Here is a 19,053-nt window from a genome sequence, read left to right as displayed (position 1 = left end):
ACTAGAAATTAAATGGAAAAAACCCTTTTGGTTATTTTGCTTCCCAAAATGCATTTCAAGGACATGCGAAACTGGATACATTGGTGCCACTAATGCACTTTAATAATCTGGTGATGAACATTTATAATCACACCTGCATCTGTTTTTAATGTTTTAAATGGACCTATGCAGGTATTTTCTGTTTTAATTGTTTTTGTTTGTATTGTTTTGTATTTGAACAGGGCACCCGTGGAAAGCGGAGTGCTCTCATTGGGCTCTACCTGTATAAATAAAGATAAATTAAATGAAATGAAAAGGAAAAATCTGTCTTAGTGGTGTATCCAGGTACAATACATAGGAGGATATAATATTATTACTACAATTCTCTGTCCTGGCCACACCCCCTTCATCCAAGTCTTCCATTCAGTACAGTGTAAATATTCAATATGCCCCATCTTATCTGCAAACGTGTTTCTGTCTCTTATCATAGAATATATTAGGACATTTATAGAAATACATAGCTTTCCCTTCTGCATACACTTCATAGCGGGTGGCATTGCAATAGAAGTCACCCATTGAGAAGAACCATTGCGGCTCTGGTCTTATCTTAATAAGAGCTAGTGATGGGTATCTTAGAGTTGAATGATTGCCCAAGTACCTCCTCAGTCAGTAATGGGTTAGACTAGACTTCAACAAAGCACATAATCTGATTTATCATGTATGCGGGTGCCAGTGTCTATTTTTATTACATGAACACTGACAAATTAAATGAACTATACGCCTGTATTTTTCACTGTGGCCGATATAAATTACTTTAAAGTTTATGTGTAATAAGAAGAGAAATATAGGTATGTAAAGTTTTAGTACATTTACTGTAATGTTTATTAATTTACCCAGTTCCTGTCAAATAAATAGTTAGAAATAGAGTAGGTGTGATCTTCCTGTGTAGGATTTGCATGTTCTCCCCATGTTTGAGTGTTTTTTCTATGTACTTTAGTCTTCCCATCAACCTATAACATAATGCAAATGTAATCCCTCAGCAAAGCACTCCTGACCAGACCTAGTCCCTGGTCCCTTAAAGGTGCACTATGGGTACGCCGCCTGCTTATCTCCATATAGATGTTATTGGTAAGGTTTTAAACTTGCATATCTCCATGGAAACAAGCAAGTGGCACCAGAGGCAAAGTTACAGATCGGATCTGTGAGATGAAGAGATGACCCAGCTCACTGTAGGAGGGCATTTCTGAACGATAATACCTATAACCAAGCAATAGCAAAGATAAGTTTAGTTCCATGCTGTGGAACATTCCGGGCAAAGCAATAACATATCCATGGAAACACAGTGCACTGCTCTATGTGGAGAATAGCACCTGCCTTTAGAATCGTCTGCTGTTTTAGCTCTTCACTAGATCAATTATAACACAATATAATGACCACCAGCATTATTATTCTTTCGTTAGCTTAGCATATGCCTTGTCTCCTGTTTTCTCTGTTCAAAATATCGAGCATACAAGACTAGGTGAGGCAGCGGATAAGGCAGGCGTGTGTACAAGTGTATGAAAGGGTACAAGCCATTTATCATGTTGTGGACCTAGTGAGGCTGAAAGCGCAGAGAGAGGCTAGCGGCCACAAGGAGAGATTGGCCTTTCCTGATTGCCTGTATTTGTGGGTAATGGTCTTAACACCTTGCTGCTGTTTGGTCCCTTGTGGATTTGTACTAGCTTGCTGTGTACGTGGGTGGTAATACATCTTTTATATGTGGTTTCAGGTTCTCCTCAAATGGCAGAGAAACACAAGCATTCCAGAGAAAACGCCTGTCTGTCTCCACGCGAGCGGCCAGTCAGCGCCATCTTCCCCAACCCATTGGACCCTGCACAGGTGGGCACAGGCAAATAAGACAGAGGTTGCACGCTTTTGAGTTGGCAAACAAAATTAATATCCAGATATTAATTGATTCTAGTATTGGTGTAAGTATTGATGCTGAAATAAATAAAATGGGCCACATTTTTTTCCCTTTCCTCCATTCATCCATTTTCTTCCACTTATCTGTGGCTGGATTGCGGAGGTAGCAGTCTAAGCAGGGACTCCCAGATATCCCTCACCCCAGACACTTCCTCCAGCTCCTCCGATGGGACCCCAACGTCTTCCCAGGCCAGCCGAGAGACACTTGTAGTCCCTCAAGCGTGTCTTCCCTTTCCTGAATAGTAATAACAATACATTTTCAATTCAGTTTTATTTATATAGCATATGTAAATACAATTTCAGCTGCCCAAAGTATTTCACATAAAAATGCTATATGATACTTAGGCTGCACTATATAGCACTTTTCTTAACACAAGATTATACGTAATATTGAGCCTTTTCTTTACATTTAAATTTTGTTGGGAATTGTAATATTGTGTGAACACTAATGCAGACTTTTGCATAGTAATTAATTTGCTGTGACCAGTAGAGTCAAAAATAGCTAATGACATCCATGTACTTAAAGGTACGGTATTACTGCTATTACTGTTTTAAAAAGGAACTAGAATCACAAATGAGCCTGGGTTGCCAGTGCCTAAACGTGCAGATAGAGGTCACATACAAGTTTTCTCATTCTCAGTATATGGACAGTCCATGGCTCATGTGAAAGCTCAGCACCTCCATAATTCACTCAGAGGTGTCAAATCAGACAGAGTCATTTTAGGTTTAAACAACTGGATCTTAGGCTTAAACCTGGCAACCCAAATGAGAGACTCGTGAGGCTCATTCTGCTTTCTGATTGGATAATTGTATTAAGAACCAAAACACCAAAATCATAACATTAATAAACATCTTGTTGTTTTTGTAATCAAGATTAAATCAGCATTAGAGTTGTTATCAATGAAATACATTTTTGATTTGAACATGACCTTGTATCTGCTGAGACAGTTGGATCAAGTTATGATATTTAAAATCACACATCTTAGTACACCTTCCCACCATCTGTGTCCCATCGGCCCATACTGTAAATGCAGGGTTATCCAGAGTTTAGACTGCTCCCTTTGAGCTGTTTTTGGACACAAAGTCAATTGTGCAAAGACTTGTTGTCATTGGATGTAATTATAGCCCCTTTTAATTGCACCAGGTGTGTAATGTTGTTATTGACAAATTGCAAGGCCGCTTTCCATTTTTACCCAAAGCTTGTGGCAGTTACATTATTTCCTCTTCTGCAGGTGCAAATCCCAGAAGAAATTACAACACAAGCTAGCCACAGTTACAGGGTGATTATTTTGATTCATTTCAGTACAGGTATAACATTTGTATAAGCTATTTGCAAGTCAAAATACATTATATAGCTTTCTTCAAAATATCTTTTTGCATTACTAGACATGACAGATTTTTACTCACAATATTTTTCTATTGTAGCCCATGTCACACATCCCTATGCTCTCTCGTCCAGAAATAAATCTACTCCACATTACACGGCCACACCACAATACCATGATATTGTTGTTGCTCCTCTAGCTGAAGGGCAGTAGTTCTATCACACTCTCCATCTTCAGTGACAAAGCCCCTATTCCAGGAAAAAAAAAAAAAATGTTTGCGTTCAAAGACTGTTCATCTCCACCTAACAGCATTTTTTGTCCTTTCTTTGAATTATTTTATATTTTTCCATGAGAACGTTGCAGATGTTTGGAGAGTGTACACATGTAAATATGTAGAGATAACATAAAACACAAGATAATATGTTTTAACTATTTTCTGATCTATATTATAATGTTGTTTCTTCATCCAAAACATACTCGAGTTGTATTTTGTTTCATTCCCACATGTTTAACACACAAATCCTGCATATCTAAAATTAGTTCTTCTCTCATCTTGTGATGTCATGTGGTAATACAAGAAGTGCAATTGCCAAACTTAACTGAACTAAAGGTAAAAGGAGCTGTTAACTTTAAAACTACTACATAAGTCGGAACAAAGCATTTTCAGCTATAGGGATGTAGACAGCCCAATAATGCAGCGTGACTCAAACATGTGTGAATGAAACAAAACACAACTCCAGGTGTATTTTTGATTGACATGTCTTAAAGCTGACAAGAGTGATTTTTGTAATACCTTTAAGAAATATGCCAAATACTGTGATTGGATAAAAAGGGTAACATTTTATCATAACATTATAAGCCTTAATTAGACATAAACCATGAACAAAGACTTAATTCATTATGAACAAAGTTTAATAAAAATGATTCAGAGTTGGTAACTACTTAACACCATAACTTCCAACCCCAATGAAGTTGTTACTAAGCCTGAATAAAATGAATATTGTATAGAATATTGTATCCACTCTATTAATGGGGATTTTGTGTTTACAGAGAGCACCTCCTCATCAAATAGGAGACAACACATTACCAAGAAGTGACCCCAACCTCTCAGCACCAGACAAAGGTAAAACACTGACTACATTTTGCACTATTTATGGTTTCAATGAGTGTGGCCTGTTCTGAGTACTTATGTGGTATTTGTAACCATATATTTCTGTGGTTAAGTACAGGCTTGACATTAACTTTTTAACTTGTTGACTACTTTAGCTAATATTTTTCAGACAACTTTGTTTATCCCCAAGGGTGATTCAGTTTGCAGTCAGAAGCCACAATATAAAAGGGCAGTAAAACAACAGTTCAGAGAGATGCCAGCTCAACGCAAGGGCATCAGGTGAAATTAGGTATAAAGTGCAAAGTTCAATGATCAGAAGTCTTTAAGAGCAGGTCTGTTAAAACAAAAAAAAAGAGAAAAATGACAACAACAGACCTCAATATTACAATCCTCTAGCATTCTATCAATAATTTGCATATTTATTCATTTTATTCCCAGAAGACATCCAGGAAAATTCCTCTTTTAAAATTTACGACTCAACGTGGGTATTAACGAGCCAATATAACGATAACGGTGGTTGCAATATTTTGGTGTAGTATTTATTATGATCTACATACTTCTGGCTTTAAAGGTGCATTGTGCAGTTTCTCTAGACTGGCTCTGCTGCCACTTGCTGGTTTGAACATGTTATTTGTCAGATCTCAGAAGCTAAGCAAGGCCAGGCCTGGTTAGTACTTGGATGGGAGACTCACCGTGTGGCGCCAGTGGCAAAAACTGTTGCTGTGTCCTTAGGCAAGGCTCTTCACCTGTGTTTCCTAATATGAAAGTGGTGTATGCATGAGTGCTGGTGGTGGTCCAATGGGCAGATGGCACACTTCTCTCAGTCTGCTCCAGGGCAGCTGTGGCTACAATAATAGCTTACCACCAAAGAGTGTGAAATGAATGAATAATGTACTGTAAATTATTTTTGAGTTATTATTATTATTATTATTATTATTATTATTATTATTATTATTATTATTATTATTATTATTATTATTAATTCATTCATTCATTCATTTATGTATTTATTTTTTATTGCTTTGCCTCAAATCTTCCACAGTATGGCATTAAATATATATCAAGCAGATTACAGTTACAGAGAGCACCATTAATCTATACAGTTATGTTGAATAGAGAGCTAACAAAATTATATAGCTTACATTATAGCACAATAAGGATTTTAGGAGGACCATGCATGAAATTCAACTGGCCAAAATTGCTGAAAATGTAGATAGTGTCCGTGTCAAACCGTGAGTATGATGATAACAGTAATATGTGACTGTTCTCATCTGTCTGGACATGGAGAATATGTTACAGTTACGCTTCCACAGACCACAGGCATGTGTCTAAAACGGGGGCCTCAGAGCAACACATTCTCCAGCCACACTCCTGATAACTTCACTCTGTTTTCAACTAGAGAGATTTTTTATTTTTTTTTTTGTAAGTAGATAGTCAGATCCAAAAGTGTAATTCAAGGTGAGAGTTTTGGGATACTATTTGATAATGACTCAACTCATCCTATCTGAAATGTTTAATGCTCAACTAGTTATACATTGCTTATACATCAATTTGTTAATGGCGTAGCTGGCCTTTGCAGTTATTCCACAGAAAGACCAAATCTCTGCTTGAGAGTTAGTTACCCATAGCAACACAGTTTAAACAAGATGCTCAAATTGTGCTATTGTTTTAATATCTGGTGACCATATTGTGTCCTTTCAATTCCCATATGATTTTCATCTATAACTACACATTTAACATATGTACTTCAAATCTTTTAATCTCTACAGTGACCTATAACAAAATGCCATCCATTCATTGTACAATACTGACTGACGTGAGTGGCATTTATGAAGTACGGATGGCTGCGCACAGCACATAGAGAGCATATATACTATAAATGTATTTATAAGAAAGCAATGAAAAATGAAGTGGGAGACTTATGTCTGCCAGGAAGCTTATACACCTGATCCATTTTAATATGTGTTAATGTTTGGTCCTGTATTACGCAAAATTGACTCTTGAGAGCTTTTAGCCATGTTAGAATGTTGTTACCTCAGCAAAAACATACCCTAGTTGTGTTGTTGTTTCATTCATACGTTTGAGCAACCCTTTATTACTAGTCTGTCTACATCTCCAAAGCTCAAAATGCTCTGTTCCACTTTGTGATGTCATGAAGCGGTGGTTTTCAAGTTAACAGCTGCCTTTTACATTCGTTCAGTAGAGATTGGCTGTTCCAGGTCTGAAATTATCCAAATAATTCTAATGAAGCCATATGGAGTTTAAAAAGAAAACACTCTGGTGGTGAAGCAGGGTGTTTTCTGTTCGAGAGAAGAATTTAGCCTAAATATGCAGAATTTGTGTGTTAAACATGTGTGAATGAAACAAAACACAACTCCAGGTATGTTTTTGATGATGAAACAACATACCATACATAGCATCATAGATCACAAAATAGTGAAATATTCACCCTTTAAAACATGTTTACTTTATGTAAATCAATGTAATGAATAATTTCTTATCCCAGGTGTTAACCACAATTAAAGGTCCACCATGCAACTTTTCTGGTGGAGTGTCTTCATGGAGATATTCCCGCTTTGTAATATTCCATATATGGCATTAAACTTATCTATCTCCAAGGAGACAAGATGGTCATGCCACCAGGCCAAGTTACTTTGTGGTGAGGTGTCCCTGCTCACTGTAAGAGTATATGTTTCTTTGGGCATTTTTGCGCTGTAATGAAATAAATGCAAGCTATGTTTAATGCATTATTGAGGAATATTTCAGAAAAAGCAATAATAATGATGATATTAAAACAACCAAGGAGCAATAAAAAAAAGACATAGACACAATAAATAAATAAATAATCACTTAAAATCTATAAAATGCCATGGAGTCCAGCAGAAAAAACAAACAAACATAGTGCACATTTTAAATAAATAGAGATAAAAACTGTCACCTCAAATTAAGAGTGTTATGTGTGGAAGTGTCAGTTTCCGTGTGAGTCTCACCAAAGCTGATGTATCCACGTGTTATTAAGGTGCCATCGGTAAGAGATGCAGTGACAGAAATTAGCAAAGACAATATGCTGGCTTCATGCATGAAATTAATGTAACAATGGAGGAAGGTGAAAGAATTATCACACAGAGACAGCTTGAATGTGCTATTTTGTCACATTATCTGCCTGGAAGTGTGAATTCTGAATATAGACAAAACCTGTTAGTTAAGTTAGTATAACAGATGGGTGTTCTATTATTACAATCACAATAGAAGTGCTTTTATGTGTCGCCAGCACTAAAGTAATTCAAAGAAATAGGAATAGTTCTTTGTCCTTGCCTTGGGCTCAGATACATGGACAGGGATATTTTTAGAATCTGCTCTCTGTCTACTGTGAAAGGACAGTCCACCCGCAAGTCTTTTGGCAAATAATGAAATTCATCTTTGGTCTCCATGGAGATTTTATTGCTTTGCCTGAAATGTTCCGCAGCGGCATTAAACCTATTTGTTCTAGATGTATTCAGTTAAAGGTGTTCATGGAGATAGATAAGTTTACCAGGCAAAGCTTTAAAACTGCCACATAGACAAGCAAATGGCAGACCCTCCAGCAGAAAATTTACATTGTACACCTTTAGTTTTCATGAAGTCACAATGAGACAGCAAGTCTAAACTGAAGGCAAGGCAAGTTTATAGCACAATCTGTACACAAAGTAATTCAAAATGCTTTAAAGAGTAAGAAAGGCATGAGAACACATCAATACACATCACAATACAAACTAATAAAAACATAAATAATCATAAAATGAAAATGAAGAGTGCAGAAAACAAACCTTTCAGTCCTATGCACAGCTAAACAGAACCATTTTGAGCCTGGATTTAAACATTGTCAAAGTAGAGGCCTGTAGATATTTTAGCTGCATAAAACTGAAACAGTGATTCCCCATGTTTATATGAAACGCCCTTATTTTTACTAGTAGTGTGAAAACAGTGACAGGTGTTAGAGCTGCAAACAAATGGAATTTGGCATTTGAATGTCCGCAATTAGTGGAAAAAGCTACAGATATTTATATTATGTTCTTTGCCAGCCATAAAAATCCCAAGGGGTCTTGTTATGTGAAAACCCTGCTCGCCCTATAGTTTGCAAACATGTTGTTCTTGCATTAGTTTAGCCATTTTAATTGCCTGGGATCAAGAATGCACATTCTTCAAAACTTTACAAAGATGTGAGTCTGGTTACCGGTGAATTTCCCTGTTTTCAAATGGGCGTGATTGACAGGTGAAATAGCCAATCAGTGACATGCATGCTTCGTCTGTATTGGAAAAAATAAAGGGAAAAAATATCACGGGGCTGGATTTCTGCAGAATTGAGTGAAGCAATAAAATGTTAATCTGAGGTGTGATAAATCTGATGTTATTTGTAAATCATAGGTGACCAATGAACACTTTGTTTCACATGTGTCATTGAAAAAAACAGATCTGATTGCACGATCACATTTGACTAAGCTTAAGACGCAACGGAGGACATGGGAACCAGACTGATATCACTCTGTATAAAAACTACAACTAGAGATATAATTCTGGATTTGCAAGGCAACTATTATAATGCTCTGGGATTTGTTAAGTATGTTTCTAGATGAAATATTACAAAATACATTTTAAAGTTGAAAAGACAGCATGATATCTGTAATATGACAAATTATAGATATTTAGCTCATAATGTATGTAACACTTTAACTTTAATAGAGTAAAATACCAAATCACTGCTTATGAAAATGTATTTGTTCCTAATACATAGTTACCCATAGAAACACATCTTAAACCAGATTAAATTATGCTATTGGATTATATCTTGTGGCCATACTATGCCATTTCACTTCCCATATCATTCACATATACCATTGTTTTCATTGTATTGTTTATGTTTTGTGTATGTTGTAACGTTTTGATGTTTTGTGCACCATAAGTGAGACCCACCCCCAGTAGCTGGAGCCTAGACAGTGTCAAAGAGGGAAGCCCGTATTTCTCAGAGTCTTTGGGCAAACAGCTATGCCCTCCTGTCCCTCCTAGGCCACCGTACACAGGTAAAATGGCTGATGAAAACCTTTACAAAAAGATTATACTAATTTTCCACTCTGGCTTTTGACACCTGCAGATTTGTTACCTAACACTATAGCATTTTCATTCTATCTTTAAATTCTGGTTTGTGCTTGATCTTGTATGCCTGAAATCTGCAGTGATGCTTTGGATTTATTTAAAACTGGATATGTCCGGATAGGTGGACATGCGGTCCCTAAAATCTCCCGGGACTTTTAAAGCTTATTGGTCAACCCCATAGAAAGACAGCCACGTTCCAAATATGAAGTGAGCATGGGCACACTTCTAACTCCATCGACTCTGGCTCCATCTGACATCTTCCCAAAATTTAGAAGTCACAGCAACTTATTCAATGGCTTTTCTGTTGATTTTTTTTTTTTTTTTACCTTTAATTCAGTAGAGACTGGCAATTCCAGGGCTGAAATCATCCAAATGAGTGACTATGAGTGACTAGTTCAAAAACACAGTGAAGCACAAAAGTGAAGTTTTCTATTTGAGAGAAGATGTGCAGGATTTCTGTGTTGAAAATGAAGCAAAACACAACAAAGTGTACTCAGTATTCCAATATCCATATCTTCAAAATAACTCATAATTTATCACACAGCAGTCTTACCCATCATTGCACCTGCACTTTTTGCTTCTAACAGTCATACAATTTTGATCGTTTTAGATTTTTAATAACTGCTGTTTGATGCAACTCCCTCACTAACAGGCGCAACAATGAACATATAATTTATACTTTTGTTTTAGCTGTGTTGGATCACAATTGTACGCTTTTTAAATTGTTTTACCAAGCAGCAATGGACAGATGAAGCTTGTTTTCTCATGGACTATCTTTTGCTTTAAACCACTTTCCCTCCCATCTCCATATGCCGATGTTTACTTGACTTATGCAGCATTGTCTTTATGTAAACTCACTATATCATGTACTAATTTGAACTTCTGTCATCTTTATGTCTACAGTTTCGGCTAAAACCACAACATCGCAGTCCCCAGTTCCCAACTCAAGATCCCCACAAAAGGTTAGTTTGTTCTACTTTTGCATGAGTTGATGTACAGATCAGGTAAGTTGTTAAAATGGTTGCTCTGGAGACAGTGCTGTTGTCTCATCTATCTTATATTTAAAGGCGCTGTACTTGAGTTTGCCGTGGTCCAAACATAGACTGTATATATAAATGTTCCAGATAGGAAGTGAGCATGGGCACGCTTCCGGCTCCATTGACTGTGGCTCTGAGTCACTTTCTATTGAAAAACTGTCACCCCTCTCTCTGTAACTGCTGCAGTCGGGCTTGTCATTTTGGTCTTAAAATGTTCAGATTAACCCTCTCTATGTGATCCTGGTCCCTTTATTTCACTTTTGTGTCCATAAATCAAGATATGAACATTAATAACAGACAAATCAGGTGCCTACTTTCCTCGAGGTCGCTCCTGCTAGCGTTGGCAACAGCTTTGATTGACAGTATTACCAAGCTCCTGCTCCTCGATGAGCTTCTTTTGCCTGCTGCCAAATACTGTGGGTGACATCATACTCTTTTAGTCCACTTTTTTATACAGTCTATGGGTCCAAACTCACTCACTTACCTTGTGCATTTTGAGCATCCTAATTATCCACAGTGATGAACATGCTCACCTCATTACTATTAAAGCTTTATAATTGGATGCAGACAGTACACAGAGTTCTTTTGAAGAGCTGTTTAAACAATATATGTAGTGGGGCAAGACTCATTTTGCTCATATACATAGGAACAAATCAGGACCTTTAATACATTTTTTAAATTTTTATATTATTTCAATAAAAACTCAAAGCTGATGGACAGTTCAGTTTTGTATACCTAATGAGTGGGGTGTGTATTCATTATCACATTAATCTAAGCACACACTGAAAAACTATTATAATAAGTCACATATCTGGAGCTACGAATTAATGGAATATATGAATTCAGTAACCGCTATAATGTTTCCTCGGACATAAATGCTAATTTCATTCTAATTGAAGCATTTAATTAGATGTATTCATTTGTATAACAGTTAGCTCTTGATTATACTTCAGATAACTGGTGTCTAATATCCATACTTTTATAACATATTTAATTCTGCTCCAGTCATGTCTATTACTTTGAGCGGACTTGTTTGAAAGCAGTTAAAGGGCCCATTTTCATTTACATGCTTAACACACAAACCCTGCATATTTACACTCTGTTCCACCTGGTGATGTCATGTGGTAATAGAGGAAGTGCTCCACTGTGTTTTTAAACTCCATACACTTTCACTAGAATAATTTGGATCATTTCTGCCCTGGAGTTGCCAATCTCTACTGAACAAAAGTTAAAAGGTAGCAGAAAAATTACTGCTTCATGACATCACAAGGTGCAACAGAGCATTTTTAGCCTTGGAGATACAGTATAGACAGACTAATAAAACACAACTCTGTGTGTTTTTTGAGGAGGTAACAGTATTATGATATGGCTTAAAACTCACAGGAATCCATTTTGTGTAATATAGGACCTTTAAAGAGTATACTCGCCACCATTTATATCTTTTGGGCTCCTTTAAGTTATCGTTCTTCTGCTGAGACAGGCTGACCTTGCTTAGTGACAGCCCTGGGTTTTTATCCTGAGTGGCTAATAATGTGTTAGCACTTGGCTCTAGGGTCTTTATCCTGCTCTGTGCCCACTGCAGAAGAAGAAGGCTGGGGAGCTCTGCATTACTGTTCAGTCAAGCTGCTAAGTGCTCTGCTGCTGCTGATGTGGTCCTTTTATGCCCTGACTGTCCCGAGAACAGAGCCCACAACGGGGCGGCCCTGGGCAAATCCACTGTTTTACTTAATGTGCACATGCCACTGGGACGATATGTCACCTTGTCCACTTGAAAAACGTCTACTGAGACAAGTTAAAGTACATTTAGTACATTACACATTACAATGGTATATATATTTAAGTTAAGTTAGTAGTTAACACTCCAAGCAGGACTCTGAACAAAGGGAGGAAACCAGACCTAACCACAAAGCTAAATGTAATGTGTAAAGGCAATGTGCTATCACTTCACAAGCTTATATGACTGAGCTCCAAATGTACAGACCTATAGAGATGTGTACCTGGATGATGGCTTGTTTGTGTGTGGAGTTTGTACCATGTGTGAACAGAGAGATAGAGAGATGGCGAGAGAGAGGAAGGAATGCAGAGACAGAAAGAGTGGATCTGGAAAGCATGAATGAATGAATGGGGGGGGGGGGGGGGGGGGTGTCTGTGTCTGTGTGTGTGTGTGTATTTTGTGATAATGGAGGAGGTCTGGTATGAGGTACCAAGCTGCCTATCACAGCACAGCCAGAGGGAGGCCTACTTTGGTCCTGCAGCAGCCCCACTTATCGGCCACAACATCAGCCAATGGCCAGAGGAAGATGTGAAGGAAACAGAAAAAAAACATTTTCTTAATTGGGAGTTATGGTGCTGGTTATTAGTAACAAATAAAAGTTCAAAGTGAAGTTTGACATGGACATGGAAGCTGTTAACCAGTGATTCTCAAACTTTTCACACAAAGTACCACCTAAAAAAATATATGGCCTCTTGAGTACCACAGTACCAGGACCTAAACCACGTCTACAAAAGGACTATTCCAGGTCTTCACTATGGCTATAACAGCTTTATATTATTTTTATTTATTTATTTATTTGTTTTACTAAAAATACTCCTGACTTGTGCTATTGACCTCTACCCTGCCTTGAAAAAGAGACTATCTCAACTGGTGTTAATCTGGTTAAATAAGGGTTAAAAGACCACAGTTTGAGAACCCATGTGCAAAAGGAGATATCATTTTCAGTGAACTACAGAGTTAACTATTGTCTGCACAGTGTGGAAAATGAAAAAAAAAAAAAGTGATGTGCTGTCTACAAAGATTGACAAACAATATGTAGCATCTGAATCAAACATGCATATGTGTCAGGAATGGCATCTGGTGTAAATATCAATACCACATAAAAATGTGAATCACTACCGATTTGGATAAATAAAATATTGGCTTTTCAAAGTGTATATTGGGAATAATTTTCCAAATGTGTACATAAAAGCAAATAAAGCTGGCTGTAGCATGACTAATTCAGCCTAACCGGTCAATTGTATACTTCAGTAGATCCAATTAAAATGTAGCTTAAATAATGGCACCGGCCTGTAATTGCTTAGAAAAACAGTTTGATGAGTAATCGGATTTTGAACAGGGAAGTGTGGCATATTGTGAATTTTCATCTCGGTGCTCAGGGCCAGCTGATGGAGTGGAAAAACCTGGTCCTCCCAGTCTGTTCAGTGTCCCTGCTCTGGATCTGGTGCCTTGGTGACTTTGGTGTTGGGTTTTCACAAAATCAGAGAGAGTCACAGTACTCAGATGTGCAGGAGGACCACCAGTGGTGCTTACAAAAGTTTTGCAGTTCAAGTACTAATTTACTTTAGAGTTGGATTTATTTCTTTTTTCCTTGTTATTTTTACCTGGTTTAAATTGGACACAGAATTGGTTTAGTCTTTAAAAGATATTACATGGGGAGATGGTTTGATGTTCCTTGGTTTTGAAGAATCTTAATGTTCACCAGTTTTCAATTCAATTCACTATAAATTAGGCATTTTATAAACAAGCACAATAGTAGTATTTTTAAGTAAACACAAATTGTATTGCCATAATAAATACATTTTTTGCTTACAGTTTTTACAGACAAATCATAATAGGGGCTTCTTAGACTTGCTTGGATTTAGACAAACTCCATTAATCCACAAGGGAAATTAAGTGGGCAAATACTTGTTGGGCTTGTTCTGAAACTAAAGTATTTCTCAGAGGCACTGTACCTGACTTTTATAGTCTTAAAAATATGAAAAAGAGCTAGTTCATTTTAAACAGTTTGCAGTGGTCCAGAGTTATTCCTCACTTACCTTATGTATTTCGAGCATACTAATTGTTTTCTTTGGTGAGTTTATAAGCATGCTTCACAACTTTCACAACTTCCTGAGTAGCAGACAATAAAATACTTTCTTATTAGATGCAGACAGCACACAGCAGACATATTTTGACCTCAATAGCTGCTTATACAATATGTCTGTAGTGGGGCAAGACATACACTACCAGTCAAACATTTAGACACACCATCTCACATTTTATATACATACAGAAGGTGAATATTTGAAGCAAGCATGTGGAATTATGTAGCAAGGAAAAAAGATAAATAACTCTATAAGTCTTCAAAGTATCCACCCCTTGCTCTGTCGAAAAATGTACTACATAACATCTTATATCTTGCTCGTTTTCGATGTGTATCTAAAATGTAGAAAGTATGTAAAATACATTTACATACATTTAAAAAAAACATTGAATGAGAGGATATGTCCTGATACTGGGGAAAAAATTGGGTACAGGGCCTTTAAAACCTATTCAGAAAATGTATAATCATTTGTCTCTCTGTCTCCCTCTAGAGCACAGTGCCCCCATTTACACCCTCTCCCACCGAGTGCCAGTCGTCCAGTCTGGTGTCCAGCTCCCCGGTCCTGTCCGGTAGCTATAGCAGCGGCATCTCATCGCTCAGTCGCTGCAGTGTCTCCGAGGCATCCGGCACAGAGTTCCCCACATCCGACCACCCTCCGCCACACCCGCTTGCCCCGCCCACAACCCTGCCCACTTCCATCTCCAGCAGCTCGGACGAACCAATACGGCGAGAAAACAAGACTCCACCCCCTTACAGCGTCTTCGTGAGAGATAACCCGCGTAGACCTGTGCCGCTGCCCCATAGCCTCTCCATCCCGCCTCAGACAGACCCCCCGGCACTGCCCCCCAAACCACACCAACTCCGCACCGGAAGCATGAAGCTGGACGCATCCGATCCACGCGTACCACGACCACGACCTCTGCCCAGGAAAGTGTCACAGCTATAGGTGCTGGTTCAGGTTACCTCCAGGCATGGGAATACACTGGCATTATTTGCACTTTTTTTACCGGGCACTCTTTTTAATTTGGCATTCCTACTCTTCAGTAACGGACGGGTGACTGATCTTGAGGCAAAACGTATAATAATCACCATTTTTGTAGGGGGCATTGTATTGACTTGACACTTTTAGCTCTAGTACTACATTTTACAGTGATTTCAATACATTTACTCAGTTTTGAAGAACAAAGTTGTAATAATCTATATGTATATTGGTATATATGGAAATTGTTTTGCCTTAAGTATTGCAAACAGAGTCTTTTATCAGTGAGTAATGCACGTTATGTTTCTTTTTTTAAAATAACTGTACATTGTATATTCTATGGCAAAAAAGGTGCTAGAGGCCTCGAGTATGCATTTCAGTAAGGTGTAGTAGATAAAGGTGCGCTTCTGTGTTCATATGTCCACACGAGTAATGGTTGAAAGTAACCCAAAGAAAAAAGAATAATATAAGATCTTGGAAAACAATGTAAGTGGTAGGCCTGTCATGGTAACACATTTTAAAGTGCAATATATTTCTTGAAAAAAATATTGACATTACAAAAAGTTCCTCACTAGTGCAAAGAAAAAGTACCACGATAAATATTAACCCCCAGAAATAATTTTTAATCTATCTTGTATTGAATGATGAATCGGTATAATATTTATTGTGCCAGGCCTAGTACATGGTAATTTTGACAACAGTAGGTTTAAAGGTGTATTGTTCAGGTGCACATGTGAAACGGTCTGTGGCTTTTTGTACATGCGATCTAAAATCTGATTATTATCTGATTTCTGGACCTTTAAGATTATTAAAATGACATGCAAACCACAACATCCAATGTGAGTAGTAGGGTTGTCACAATAATAACATTTCAAACTTTATTTCTACACTAAAAGTTAAGCTTGATACTCCATATGGATTCCATTAACACGATGATAATAAAACAGTTTTCAACATTAAATCATGTATCAGTCTAATCCAAGTAGGTTCCATAGTGGTCCATAGGCATATACTAGTCTACGTGGTCTTATACTTCTTATTCTGATACAGCTCAACATCATTTTAAAGCTATTTAGGGAAGGTTTGTTTCTGTCCTGTGAATGTGACTTTTTTAGTATTGATACTTTTGACAAACCTAATGAGTAACCAGAGGAACTATGACCGGAAAGATTTAGCTGTTTGCTTGTCATTTTTACATTTAGTCATTTTAATAATCTTATAACACCAAAAATCTAATAATAATCTGATTTTGCATGTAACAGCAGCCAACCTTTCAAGCTAATCGCTGCCTTACCAACACTGCCCTATCTCTTTTTAAACAACTGTGTATTTTCTGATAATTAAACCATGACAACATCCCCAGGCCAGCAAGAAAGGCTCAAAGTGCATGCCATTTTACCATTACTATTGTGATCAGTGTGTGGAAGCCCCCGTACCCTCTCTGCATGACACATTTTAGGGGTAGAGTACCAAGTATTGTGCCAAAGGATCATGTACAATGGGCTGTAAAAAGATATTCAACTTTTTCATTTGAGACTTAAAATCTATAACAAATTCATGTGCCAATTATTGTATTATAGTGACAGTATGAGCCACTGATCAAGTCTAGCAAATTTAGAAAGCACAAATAGTCAAACTGCTACTCATATTAAGGACAGTACTGTTATAACAAAATGCGTAGTTATCTAGGATGAAGTTGCGATGAAGTTGTCAGCACACACCTAGCAAGGACTTTTTTGTTTTATCAGCCTATCGCACGATGGAAGATTTTCAAACTAATCATTGTCAAATATTTGTACAGTAAAGATTTAATTGTGTTTTAATTACAAGCGCTGGACGTGGGTAGACTACAGTGTCAGGAGTCGGCCCATAATGCCACAGTCAAAGTCAAAGACTGTGGGAGGCAGATGTCATGCTGTTTTGTAAAGTTCAGAACATTTTAACATGTTTTCATGGATGTTCAATTCTGTGCAACTTTTTGAAGGGCAAAACGAGCTCATATTGTTTGTATCTTTCATTTTTGTATGGGTAATCTACTTTTTAATTTCTTGTGAATTTTTGGAGATTCAATGTTCACATTAATCAGTACTTGACAACCTGTAAATTATATGAGATTAATGTAAGTATGCCAAATATAAAAATGTGTATTGCAATTAATGTAAATATTGTGTTTTTAACAAAATGTAGCTATAACAATTTACAGCTTTGAATGTAATGTTGAAGCAGCAAATCATTATTATAATGTTCAAACTTTTATGGTTTTGTGAGTGTAGAAAAACTAAGGTCACGCATAATGACACCTAACACATTTACAATTTCAATAAAACTACCCAATGTTAAAACACTGTGGAGTTTGTTTCATTGCCAGGTTATAGCAACATCCATATAGGCGTATATTTTAGCATAAGAACTCTAAAAGACTGCAGATTTATGTGTTGTACTTCAGTGGTGGAAGAATTGCTCAATTTTGTCAGTAAAAGTACAGATACTGGAGCAAAAAAAATAAGTAAAAGTAAAAGTATTAGTATTAGTATTAAAGTACCTGTTTTAAAATGTACTTAAAGAATAAAAAGTAAAAGTATTCTGCACAGCTTTTGCGATCTAATGAAGCTACAAATGTAGTGATTTTGAAAAAGATTTGTGCTGAATTTATTTCAATAGAAACAACTGAATCTCTTTTGCCAATGCTAACTTTGTTAATCACTTGGTTCTGTGAATTTTATAAACTGAAGATACATAATGGTCTATATTTGCGAATTAATGTACATGATTATAGGTCTGCATGTATTTCTCAGGATGGCCTCTTTATAGCGTACATAAGAAATGATTAGGCTTTGTCCTTTACATTTTGACACACATAATGAGCTCTTTGTTATCTGCTCGTTCCTTTTAATGTCACAGCTGTGTGAGTAGGCGTCTACGTAGCATTTGTAGAGATGCATGTCCCTTGGCCTTTCAGGGAATGTAGGAGGCAGCGGCATGTTAAGCAAAAAGCATGTACACTGTTGCGTAATTACCGTGCCTGTTTAATAATCTCCACCATTGTCTACACCGCTTGACCAGATGTGCCGTTTGAATGTGTTTTAAATTGTGCTGGTCCACACTGGTTTAATTGCTAAGGCTCATGTGTGTCATTTATCGCTATTGTTGTCGGTGGACTGCAGTAATTTGACAGCAATTATATCAGAAATGAATATGCTGCTAATTGTGGCGTCCCTTTGCGGCAGAGTGCGCGCATGCTCTGGTGATGATAGATGCAATGAGTTTATAGAAGTCGTGGTTCAAAATCCTCGATGGAGTTACAGGCCTCTCACACTACACTCCAACTTCTTCTTAAGTTTAATGACGCACTGATTTGTCCTGTGTATATACAGTTGAAACCTGAAGTTTACATACACTATATAAAAAGACACATACGCCTTTTTCTCACTGTTTTCTCACTGTTTCAGAATAAAATTTTCCTGTTTTAGATCAATTAGGATTACCTTTTTGTTCTATTTACTAAATGCCAGAATAATGAGAGAAGCAAAGAACTAATTGACCTAAAACAGGAAAAGTTTAGTCTGATTTCATGTCAGACAGTGAGAAAAATGCATCTGTCTTTTTATATTGTGTATGTAAATTTCTGGTTTCAACTGTAACTTATTGGCAGCATTAAAATAAAATATTA

General features: G+C 37.1%; 1 protein-coding gene across 4 annotated transcripts in view; it reads left to right on the top strand.

The window, feature by feature from the left end:
* The window catches only part of dock4b (dedicator of cytokinesis 4b), a 207,949-nt gene extending 190,224 nt beyond the window's left edge, over positions 1-17,725 (top strand). For all 4 annotated transcript variants that reach the window (XM_055231425.1, XM_055231424.1, XM_055231423.1 and 1 more), the window contains exons 48-52: positions 1,748-1,857; positions 4,317-4,389; positions 9,318-9,434; positions 10,411-10,469; positions 14,895-17,725. In XM_055231425.1, coding sequence (XP_055087400.1) covers positions 1,748-1,857; positions 4,317-4,389; positions 9,318-9,434; positions 10,411-10,469; positions 14,895-15,350 — 815 coding nt within the window. In that variant the 3' untranslated portion in view covers positions 15,351-17,725. The remainder of the gene's footprint in view (positions 1-1,747; positions 1,858-4,316; positions 4,390-9,317; positions 9,435-10,410; positions 10,470-14,894) is intronic.
* Positions 17,726-19,053: the final 1,328 nt, after the last annotated feature.

The sequence above is a fragment of the Periophthalmus magnuspinnatus genome, chromosome 23 (assembly GCF_009829125.3).
Source record: "Periophthalmus magnuspinnatus isolate fPerMag1 chromosome 23, fPerMag1.2.pri, whole genome shotgun sequence".
Lineage (NCBI taxonomy): Eukaryota > Metazoa > Chordata > Actinopteri > Gobiiformes > Gobiidae > Periophthalmus > Periophthalmus magnuspinnatus.
This window is presented reverse-complemented; position numbering and strand designations above follow the sequence as displayed.